Source organism: Typopeltis vanoorti, chromosome 3 (assembly GCF_054136105.1).
Source record: "Typopeltis vanoorti isolate ZY-2024b chromosome 3, IOZ_Tvanoo_1.0, whole genome shotgun sequence".
In the NCBI taxonomy this organism is placed as follows: Eukaryota; Metazoa; Arthropoda; class Arachnida; order Uropygi; family Thelyphonidae; genus Typopeltis; species Typopeltis vanoorti.
Window position 1 is genome coordinate 26,647,194 of NC_143551.1, and position 12,009 is coordinate 26,659,202.

Sequence of the window (12,009 nt, forward strand, 5' to 3'; positions counted from 1 at the left end):
CATTTTCGTTTGAAAAGACTGATAACGTTTTTTCCGGTTCCAGTTTTCAGAGTAGGCCTTTTCAACTTAAGACATCATTTTTATCGTCTAATCCACAGAGGTTTGTTAATGCATTTTTTTGGCTTTAATCTGTTCAACAAATATTATTATGATTGTGAAGATTTCAGTACAATTGTTTCATATTCGACATAAAAGGTTATACATATTGAAAGAATATGCTTTTATTTTTACGGCTAATTTTCCTGCTTTTGTTTAGGAGTGCCCGTTTTTTAATGCCATTGGCTTTTTACTCAAGAATTCTTAGGGCATTACAGATGTATATTAGAGACAAATATATGCAGAATAATATTGGAAGAAAATTCGCACATACTTTTTTGGATGTTGTTGGTTTCTGCGGTGTGCATACTTCTGCTGTTAGGCGGTTAAAAGAGAAGGCGGTTTTGTAAAACGTGGGGTGGGGAGGTGAGGCAATGTGTTAGAATTAATTTGAATAAAAAAAACGTTTTTTTAATATAAAATATACATATGTTATTATTTTCGAGGGTGCTTTTTGGAGGGAGGAAAGAGATGAAAGAGGGGGCTGAAAATAGAAATTGTGTTTTGAGGAACGGGAAGGGTTTATGGATAAAGGGGCTAGGGAGAAGGCTAACGGCGTGCGAGCCGTTTCGACCGTGAGTCGTCGTCGGAACTCATGGGAGAAGTGTAGGCTGTCATGTCGGCTTCGTGTTTCTGCCTTTGAAGTGCTTGTGTTATCGCCTATTGATCGGAGTTGTGACCTAATTTTTATGTTATGGAGCTTCGAACACTGGGAGGTTATGTAGGGTCGATGGACGTTGATTGAGTTTTCATCACATTTTATGGCTATCGTTTCCGACATTCTAAGCATTGTTTCGTTGGTTTGTTTATTATTATGGCCTTGTCGATATGGGGGCTAATTATTGCATTTATTATTGCATTAATATTTACAAATTACTACTACTACTACTACTACTACTACTAATAATAATAATAATAATAATAATAATAAGGGCTAGACTCGCCCAGTCTCCTGTGGCAAGAGGTAGCTGCAGAAAATAAAACAGTTTATATTTAATGAAAAAAAAAAACTTTTACAATCACGATTTAGCACTAGTAATCCTTTTGTGGAACTCGTTGAATTATTGGGTGAATGCATTGAACGAGTAAATATTTTGAACAGCGAAAAATGTTTCCGTACTTTGACAATCCCTCATCATAATAATAACAATAAATTCCATTGTTTCTTGTGGCAGCTACAGACAATGAGAAAGAAACATCGCTGATCTGTTTAAGGAATTATATGGTCGCTTATCAACTTAACGATAGTTTCCATGATCATTCCTTTAACATGAAACCATATTTCACTAATTTATGGGATATGCGATGTAGTTTCTCGAACATTGTTAAACTAAATATTTGAGCACTGAAGAATAACACTTTTCAATAAGATGCTGCAGAGATAAAATATGATATTCTGGACAAAAGGTTGGTAAGTATCCAATCAGTATATTTACAGAGATTTCAGATTATATTGATTTTATAAGTAAATAATAAAATGAACTACAATTCTTGTCTTGGTGGACTGAGTTATTCGCTGTTCTTTTGAATTTTCTTCTTTAGTGTCATTTTACTTTTGAAATAAAGGACTTCAAATAGGAGACCAAGGAAGGAAATTAAATATCCTGATATTAACAAAATTAACGACATACGAAGGTGATCTAAGTTCAAAGCTGAAGAGGTTTCGCTAGTCTGTTCAGCATCTCTTTTTAGATTTACATTTAACTCCATTCTAAAGAGGATACTGTTCCATTCTTTGATTATTATTCCTGACTGATGAAGTTTCATTATCCTGGAAAGAAAATTAAAATAGATTTAAACAATTTTCATTCCTTTAATTCAGGGAAATTCTAGATATAATTATTAATTTTAAAATATCTTTTAAAATAAATAAATTGCTAGAAAGTATATAACCTTTACTTATTATAATAAGTTAACCACAACCACCCACACACACATATCACAATCTGAAATATGGATTCTCTCAAATGAGCCATAATTGTAAGTATTCAGGATAAGTGTTATTCATTCTGCGGGTCGCGACAAATTAAAGTGCCGTTTAATCAATTTTTTTATGCAGTAAGATAAATATATATATATATATATCACAGTGAGGCTCGTATATTTCGTAGTTATAAAAAGTTCACGGTAGGAGGTGTCAGATTTCTGTATTGCTTCAACCGGGAAGTGTATTGACGTTATATCAGCCATGTCCAAATTCGGCTTGAGGGCGACATATATATGTAATATTTTTCACAGACATCAGAATAAAAGTATACAATACATAAGACGTACCAGTCGTATTGTATGGAAGTGAAATCTGGGCAATAAAACAAAAAAAAAAAAAAAGATTAATGACAGATGAAGTTTGTGAGAAAAACTGCAAAGTATACTATATTTGATCAAAATAGAAACGAAGAAATTATGAAAGAGTTAAACCAGGATTCAGTATTCAGTAATAGAAAAATTTTAAAAATATAAACATAAATGGATGGAAAACGTTCAAAGAATGAAAACAGAAAGATTACCAAAACATGCCTTAAATTACAAACCATTAGGAAAATAAAAACCAGGACATCCTTTTAAGATATATGGAACGATGACTTCTAAGGCACGAACAGTCACTACCCACTCCCCCCAAAGGCCTAAATCCTTGATTGGCATGATGATGATCTGTATATACTGTAACATTTGTTTTAACGATATAATCTCATAAACTACATTATTCATACATTTTCATATATATTTTTTCACAGAGAAATAAATATAATAAAAAAATAAAGACATTTTGAATTGATAACATATGTCATGCATTTGGCGTTCTGTTCTGCGTAGCAGGCACCAAGGGTATATCAGCAATGTCAAGCAGCACCCTTCCACAGTCAGTAATTGAACAATCTAATAATATCAGTATGATTATAAATATATGTGTCTTTAATAACTATTTTTTTTATTTAAATCCAGCATCTTGCGAAATTCTGAAACACAACGAATGCGGATGTTGAGCCTATTAATTACATGGCGATCTCAGCGTCATGTAATTTTCTTTCTGCGTCGAACGGGCTAGTTTTCCCAGAGTTTTAATACGGCATTCTAGTTTGAATATTTTCGGTTAAATGTTATTTAAAAATTAGTATTTGTGAACTGTATTAATGGCATAAAAAATCTCAAACGCAATTCTGCATGCTTTCAAAATATTTATGTACGTTTCGAGTTATAACATAAGTTATAAATTTTAAGTTATACATATAACCGTAATGCTACCTATTTTTTTTTGTTATGTTTGTATGTTACGTAATTTCTATTTTTGGCTATTTTCATGTGTATATGTTTTGGTATCCTCCTAAAGCGGAGGGTACAAAACCATATGCAAGGGATACCTCAATAACAGGCTAGTTTACCAGGGTTGATTTCTAAACCCAAAGATTTCATTATGAACAGATGTGACTACATATTTTCTGGAACTGAAATTTTGAGATGTTCTTAGATTTCTTGTAAGACGCTACAATAAAACTTGCATTATTTGCCTGCATGCAGCACGGTGTCGTTGTTTTTCGATTATGAAAGATCCAGTGTCTTCACTTTCCAGCAATTTTTGCAGTATAGTCTGTAATTGTCTGAATACAGATAATTACTGACAGAAATGAAGCTACTCGTTTTTCTTACGTTTACAGTATGGTGTGTGTTGCGCTGCAGATGATTTTCACAATACAGGGAAAATTTTATCCCAGTCATTAGAAAGAATGGTGGAACAATAAGCTATTTATTCCTGTTAATAAAAATGAATCCTTTTATGTTTCATGTCAAACACACTGGATGCAATAAACAAAATATTTCGTAAATTCTCATTTATCACGTTATCATTTTATGTGTATATGTTTTTCTTTTTTTCTTTCCGCGAAGTGTGGTGACTTAAGAGGTAGTGCTATATATATAAAGGCAAGAGATAACGAAGGTGATTCGAGCCAAACAATTCCTTATTTTCCAAAAATCAGTTTAATATATTGGAGTCTTTATCAGATTTTAAGATGATTTCGAACTTAATAACAGATTTTATGTTATTAATCTTAAAAATCAGTTTGAAATTAATTAAGCTTATTAAAAGTTAAATAACGTCGGCAATGTTGGCCAAGTGGTTGGCATATCCGCTGGTTCGAATCGCGCCATGGGCATTCTGGAAGGCGATTCTGCGATCGAACATCTTCTGTTAGCAGACGGCACTCTATCCCAAAACATTATGAGGTACGGCGGCCACCGTATGTCGTCAAACTGACGTTAATTAACTGAATAACGGATGTTCGTTGGAAATGTATTATTTAAAAAAAAAAAAAGTACGGCTTTTTTCGATAAGTTACTTTTATAATTCGGAAGTCTAAAATGTCTTAATTTTTAATAGGGAGGCAAAAGATTTATGAGGTACGGCGGCCACCGTATACGGTGGCCGCCGTACCTCATAAATCAGTTAATTAAAGTTAACGTTAATTAACTGAATAATTAACGTTATTCAGTTAATTAACGTCAAACTGACGTTAATTAACTGAATAACGGATGTTCGTTGGAAATGTATTATTTAAAAAAAAAAAAAAGTACGGCTTTTTTCGATAAGTTACTTTTATAATTCGGAAGTCTAAAATGTCTTAATTTTTAATAGGGAGGCAAAAGATTTAGGTGATAATTTAGTATTAAAATAGCTATTTTATTATATTTTAGAATGATTTCTTTTTCTTATGGTCCTATCTATCAAGATTCAGCGATCATCTTGGCGACAAACTGCGTTCTTGCGTTAACTGAGCAGTTGTACGTTGCTCTATCCTGTCCACGTCTTATGTTGTCAAACCAAGATATTCTCTTTCTTCCTCTAGCTCTTTTGCAATAAATTTTTCATAGCAAAATAGTTTGTAGAATTTGGTATTTGCCGTTTCTCATGATGCGGCCAAGATATCATGTTTTTCTTTTCTTGATTATTTGTGCACGATATTTAGCATTGCCAATGGATTTAAAGACATCTTCATTTGTAAGTTTTCAATCCATTTTATCTTTAGGATTCTTCTGTATATATAGCCGCATATCGAAGGCTTCAATTTTCTTGATGGTTGTCGCGTTCAATGTCCATGTTTCAACTCCGTGGAGCAGAATAGACCAGACGTAGCATTTCAGCATTCGGCATCTGACTTCCACGTTTAGGTCTTTATTGCAGGATAACGTTCTCATTTTCATGAAGGACTGCCGCAAAACTTCAATCCTTGTCTTTATATCTATTTCATGATCCCACCTTTCATTAAGTCAGCAACCAAGATATTTATACCTTGGCACTTCATCGTTATTTTTCCCATTGAGTGTCAGTTTCATTGATGAGATTGGATGTATGTTGATGTCCATGCATTTCGTCTTGTTGATGTTTATATATATTTCCATTCTTTGGCTTTTTATGTACACTCTGTCTTTCTATGTATACTCTGTGAATGAGTGTTTGGAGATCCATGATGTTATCTAATTAGCAAGGTGTCATCTGCATATCGTGGGTTACTAACAATCTTTCCATTTATTATGATTCCCTCTGGACACTCTTCCAATGCCTTTTTAAAGATTACCTCTGAGTATATACTGAACAAGGGTGGTGAGATCACGCATCTTTGTCTCACTCCTCTTTTGATGTTAATATCACTGGTGGTAATGTTCTAATTGAATGGTAGCTGACTGATTCCAATACAGATTTCTTATTAGTCTTATGTCTTGTTCGTCTAGCCCTATTTGTTGAAGGACTTTTATTAAATTAGTGTGCATGGCTTTGTCGGATGCTCTTTCAAAATCTAAAACATATAAAGATTTCTGTTTTTCTATACATTTTTATATCAATATTTAGCCACAAAAAAGGCCTCTCTAGTAGATTTTTACTAATTATTCCTCTCTAGTAATTATTCTCTTCGAATAATTAACATACTATTTTCTAATGAATAACTTTTCTCGTGATTAATGTGCTTTGATACCGGCAGTATTTTGACTGCCACTGATCATCACGAAAGACCGCATATGAAGTATAAAGGTAAATATGACTGCGGTTCTTTGCAGTTATGGCTTTTTTGGTTTGGTTGTTAATTTCGTGTTTTTTCCATGTAGTTACATTTTCCATACTTAGCAGAATGACAAACTTAACTTTCCTGGAGGAAAAACAGTCCAACGCTTATATATAACCAATTATTATTACTAGTAGCAGTAGTAGTAGTACTACTACTACTAATAATTATTATTCTATTAATACTAATACTGGAATTCGTAGTGTCATCTGAGACATGAAGTGAGTCGAAAACAAAGAAGGAGGCTATTCATCACCAATAAAAGCTGCAATACTTTCTGTTACGTTTACGTTTTCCTTTTAGAAAACATAAACGCAGAAAAATGCTTTCTTTTTTCCTATATAAAATAACTGTTTTAATGTCTAATTAGTTACTTTGATTGAATGTGGATCTTTTTCACTGCCACCTTAAAAATGAAATGTTGAGAGGCTTCAAGCGACTGTTGTTGATGACCCAAATTATTCGGCTCTAGAAGTGATTGCGAAATCAAAATTTAAACAAAAATGAAATGCTTCTTAAGAATTACTTGGGTTAGATAGAAACGAAAACATTAAAAACTCTTTAATCGATGTTTAAATTATTAATTCTCAACTGTCAAACATACTTTATATTTACTTACATTATCGAAAATACCTCAGTACAGGGATGTGCTTTGGGGAGGGAAAGACCAAGAGAAGAAATATAAAATCCGTCTTTAGACAAAAAGAATTTATCAGCACCATTCCTGTAAGCAGCATTTTCTAAAACCTTTCTCATCGAAATTAAGCAGTAATTCTCTTGCAAGATTTTTATGACGCATTTCTGAAGTGGTAGTACACAAATAAGTGAAGGATCAATTTCAATTTGTTTCCGGACATCTTTCAAAGCACCTTTTGTTGAACCCTAAGGGAAAAAATACATAATCAGACATGAACTGATATCTTCATATTAGACAAAATGAAAATATTTGTGGTAAGAAGAGAAAGAATCATCATTTATATTCAATTAAGACAGCATTACATAGTGAATTTTAAATTTAAAAGTGATAGCAAAAGCGAAGTTACATTTATTTAAGTTAAGGGATATTACATCCCATATTGTTTCTTAGCCGAATAAGAAACACAAAGAGTTTCATACCGAATATAGAAGCTATATGAAGTTCGGCGTAAGCAAATACCTGGATAGTGCAACACCTGACCCATTTGGTAGTGCAACCCTGAGGCGACTCATAGTAGGACTACAAACTCCGACCACTATTCTTGGTATTTACCCATAATGTGAACTTAGCTCCTAGGAGCTGTATTACTGCTCTACATTATGAGAGACGGTCACTACCCAGACCGGTTTAAACCTTTATTGAGGTCTCATCAGTAAGTAGGTAGACCTAGTTAATACCAAGTTTGTAGCGAACAGAGCTTACATACCCTACTATGAGAATTGCCAAGAAGGTGTCCTAATAAATTACTAATTATATGAAGAGCCAAAGGCTTCAATTCGGCAACATAAACTTATTTAAGTCCCTTAACTTAAATAAGTTCATGTCGCCGAATTGAAGCCTTTGACTCTTCATATAATTAGCGAAGTAACATTATTTTAATCTTTTTTTTTACGCGCAGTTTAATCGGTAAGTAAAGTAATATCTATAATGCATTTCATAATATAAACTGTTTATAAGAAGCTGTTTAATAAGAAAGTTTATAGACGAATACAGCAAGTCTAGATCATTGCTTTACATTATTATTAGATCTGTTATTAATGATCATTACACCGAATAATATTTGTTTGTGCTTGTGTTACTTATTTTATATTAGCTCTGTGAACGTGATTGAGAATGATGCGATATCCAGGGAAGGACTACAAACTCTGATTGAAATAATATAAGAAAACTACTAAATACACATTCAATACCAATGAAAGTCACACATTCTTATATTCTAGAGGAGATTAAGATATCAAGGTGCTTCCAATGAAACCTGATATATCATTGTTCCAAGTAACTGATGCAAACGCTTTTTATTTCAAAAAATGTTTCTTCTTTCTCTCTGTCTGAGTGTATGTGTGTGCGTTTAGGCCCGCCTGCTTAATTCTGTTTTCATTTTGATGGATTGCGCTTTTTTAAAGATGCGCAATGAAATGGGACATAAATGGCGAACCTATGGCACGCGTGCCAGAGGTGGCAAGTCCAATAATTTTGCTGTCATGTTAACGATTTACACGTGATATCCTTTTATATGCTTATAAATTATTCGGCCTTTTTTTAATTGTTACAATACGTTCAAGTTAAATTTTGCTTCACATGAAAGAGCAGCTATAAAGACGTGCATATGATTGGTGAAATCGCGACCCAAAGACAAAAGCAACCGACAATTCTTGAGCTGAAATGCTAATTCTCTTCAACCGAATTCCATAACATCTGAAACTGTCATAACAACTTTCACCATATATTTCTTAGTTTTAACACTTTCACGAAGGGCTGTCGTTTATCGTTCCAATAGAACTTCTTATTACCGGCGGGCTCAACTCACTAAAAGTTTCAGCCCTTGGTTCAATTTTATTGTTGCTTAATAAGGCTTGAAAACATGACTTCTACATTACTTCAACCGTGGTATCACCTCTAGGTCTGGCTCCCAATGAAGAGACCTGAATAAAGGTCTCTTCATTAACATCATCTGAATAAAGTGATGTGAAGTCATACCACCTTTTCCATGAGTTGCTCCAGTCCTGAAGATACTTCAGGCGCAAACTTTGTTTGCTTACACTTGGCTAAAGGATTAAATTATATACGTGGGTGGTCTGAAAAGTTCTCGACCTCAACTATAAATGGCAACACTATCGGCAAAATGATTTCTTTTCTAAGTTGGTACATCTGTCGTATAAATATCCATGTAAAATTGTAAGTCATTCTATCAAGCAGTTTGTTTTATACAGCTGTCTGAAGCAAAAGTGTTTTCTGTATCCCTTGAATTGGATTGAATTGAGTATCGTGCGGTTATAAACCTTCTTGCAAAAGAAGGCTTAACACCAAAAGAAATTAATTCGAAGTTCATATAAATTTATGGGCACTCTTCTCCTTCGTTTTCGACAATTAAGAAATGGGCTGCGGGGTTAAACGTGACCGTATAACCCTTGAAGTTGATCGACGTGAAGGACGTCAGAAAGTGTAACAACACCAGAAATCATTGATCAAGTGCACGATATGATATTAAATGGCCCGGCGAGTCAAAGTGCGTGAAATTACTGAGACTATAGGCATTTCAAAAGAACGTTTAGGAAATATTTTGCATGAAGAATTGCAAATGAAAAAGCTTTGCGCAAGATGTGTGCCGGGCAGATCAAAAATGCACTCGCATGAAAATCTCTGAGCAATGCTTGGAGCGTTTTAAGAAGAATAAAACTGATTTTGTGCGTCTATTTATTAATATGGATGAGATTTAGATTTACCATTACACACCAGAATCCAAAGAGCAGTCAAAACAGTGGACAGAATCCGGTTGTTCAGCACCAAAGAAGACAAAGTCGATTCCATAAGCAAGAAAGTAATGGCATCGGGGTTTTGGGATGCCAAAAGCATTTTGTTTATTAATTATCTTGAAAAGGAGAAAAGAATAACCGAGGAATATATTATTCCGATCTTTCAACCATTCTAGATGAAAAATTCGTGAAAAAAGACACTGTTTGCAGAAGGGAAAAAATCATCTTTCATCAGCAAAAGGTACCTGCCCACAAAAGTGTTTTGGCAATGGAAAAAATAAGGGATACGCAGTATGAATTGTTGGAACATCCGCCCTATTACCCAGATTTCGCTCCCTCTGACTTCTACCGCTTTCCAAATCTAAATCTCTTCTTCGCTTGTCAGCATTTTTCTTCGAATCAAGAGGTGATTGCAGCTGTAGAGGTGCATTTTGCAGATCTTACTGAGAACTACTACAGGGACAGGATAATGGGCCTGGAGCTTCTCTGGAATAAATATATTAGTCTTAAGGGAGATTATGTTGAAAAATAAAAATAATTTGGAAAATATAAATTCGTTTTTTCATTTTTAGGCAGAAAACTTTGCAGAAGACACATGTATATAATTTATAGTCTAACCAAGTGGATAAACATCCGACATCTTTCTCTAATCCAGAGTAATTTAATAAAAATTGTGACACCTTATGGCAACTGGCATATGGAAATATGAGTTCTGTATTACTTCAACCTTGGTTCACTTTTGGGTCTTGCTCCCACTGAAGAGACTTTAATTTTTACAAGTGAAACTATCTTTTAGGAAAATAAAAGAAACTCAAGATAAATGAAAAAATAAGAAAAGAATTCAGAAATAATTAGAACATTTAATATAATTATTCCAAAAATAACATCTTTACAGAATAACATAAAATGAATTAAATTACATAAATATACTTGAAATTTTTTAAATTAAAATTTTTCTGTTTTTGATTTCATATTCATAAAATTAGAAATAATAGTCTTAACGTATAATTCCGCACATATGTCATTTTCAATGGCTATTAACGCCAAACTAACAAGCTTTTTTTGTGAGATGCTTGTTCTTAAGTAGGTTTTAATCAATTTCAACTTGGAAAAGGAACGTTCACCGCTCGCTACACTAACAGGTAAGGTTAATAGTATTCTTAAAGTAATTGAAAAGTTAGGGAAAGATAAATTATTGGACACAATAAAATTAAGAATATCGAAAGGGTTTTGAATATTTAAATTATCCATCCGAAAAATATCCCGGAAAGCACATAACTAGTCATATAGTTCTATTGCATTTACGTCTTCATTGTCGCCGTCCTTCAAGAGATCTCTAAATCGTCACAATATTTTCGTAAATCTTCGTTGTTAATTTGTAGTAATCTATACAAGAAATTGATATTATCATAATATGTTCTTAGTTGTTCAAAACGTTCTATTAACGAACACATTGCAACGTCTGTAAGTGTATAAAACACATTCACTCTAAATTTATCTTCTGGCGATTGTGGCGTTTCGTCATGATTCTCGTAGACAAATTGTCGTGTCTTCTTTCGTCGTCGAACTTCCATACCAATTTTAAATTCTTGTTCTCCCTCCACCTCTTCACTCAGTTCTTTTGCCGTTTTAGAACTTCTTTAAATTTGTGTGCGATCGATACTCTTGTAAGAATATTTTTAAGTTTTCGATAGATTCTAAAGCAAGCGTAATGTTTATAGTTTTGTCTTGAAGCATTTTACTCACAGGGTTTATTCTGTAAGTAAATCGTGCCCAGTTTTAAGAGAGAAAATAAATTTGTAGTACTTTATTTTAGCACATAATGTTAGTGCTTCATGCTGAGTTTCTTTATTAAAATTTTCATTATTTAAAATTCCAAAAAATGCATCGTAATTTTCTCGTAACTGATATCGTAGAGGGCGGATTGCATTAATATTACTTTCCCATCGCATTTCTGATGGCTGTTTCAATGTTAATTTTTATGAACTTGAAAAGGATCGCCCAACGTTTGTAAGAGAATGAAAAGATATTGTATATTTCTTGAAAAATTGCAAAGAAACTAATTGTATCTGCATTCACTTTGGCTGCATTGTTAATGATTAAATTTAGAGTATGAGCAGCACATGGCACATAAAAAGCTCGAGGAAGTTTGTTTAAAAGCAAATTTTGGAGCCCATATTTTTTCCCTTTCATATTTGCCCCATTGTCATACCCGTGACCTCGAATGTCTTCAATGGGAATGTTCCGTTTTTCCAGTTGTTCCATTATTGTTGCACATAAACCACGTCCTGTGGAATCTGATATATCTGCAAAACCTAAAAAGGTTTCCCTGGTCTTGACAATTCCATTGTCACAGGAAACTAAGCGAATAATAATGGTTATTTGTTCTGTTTTACTTACATCAGGCGTG

The 12,009-nt window shown here is 33.4% G+C and overlaps 1 protein-coding gene across 2 annotated transcripts in view; it reads right to left on the bottom strand.

The window, feature by feature from the left end:
- Positions 1-1,599: 1,599 nt before the first annotated feature.
- LOC150108006 (glutamate receptor ionotropic, delta-2-like) overlaps positions 1,600-12,009 on the bottom strand; it is a 67,630-nt gene continuing 57,220 nt past the window's right edge. For both annotated transcript variants that reach the window (XM_090415507.1, XM_090415508.1), the window contains 2 exons: positions 6,769-7,031; positions 1,600-1,867 (listed from right to left, as the gene is read on the bottom strand). In XM_090415507.1, coding sequence (XP_090271633.1) covers positions 1,606-1,867; positions 6,769-7,031 — 525 coding nt within the window. In that variant the 3' untranslated portion in view covers positions 1,600-1,605. The remainder of the gene's footprint in view (positions 1,868-6,768; positions 7,032-12,009) is intronic.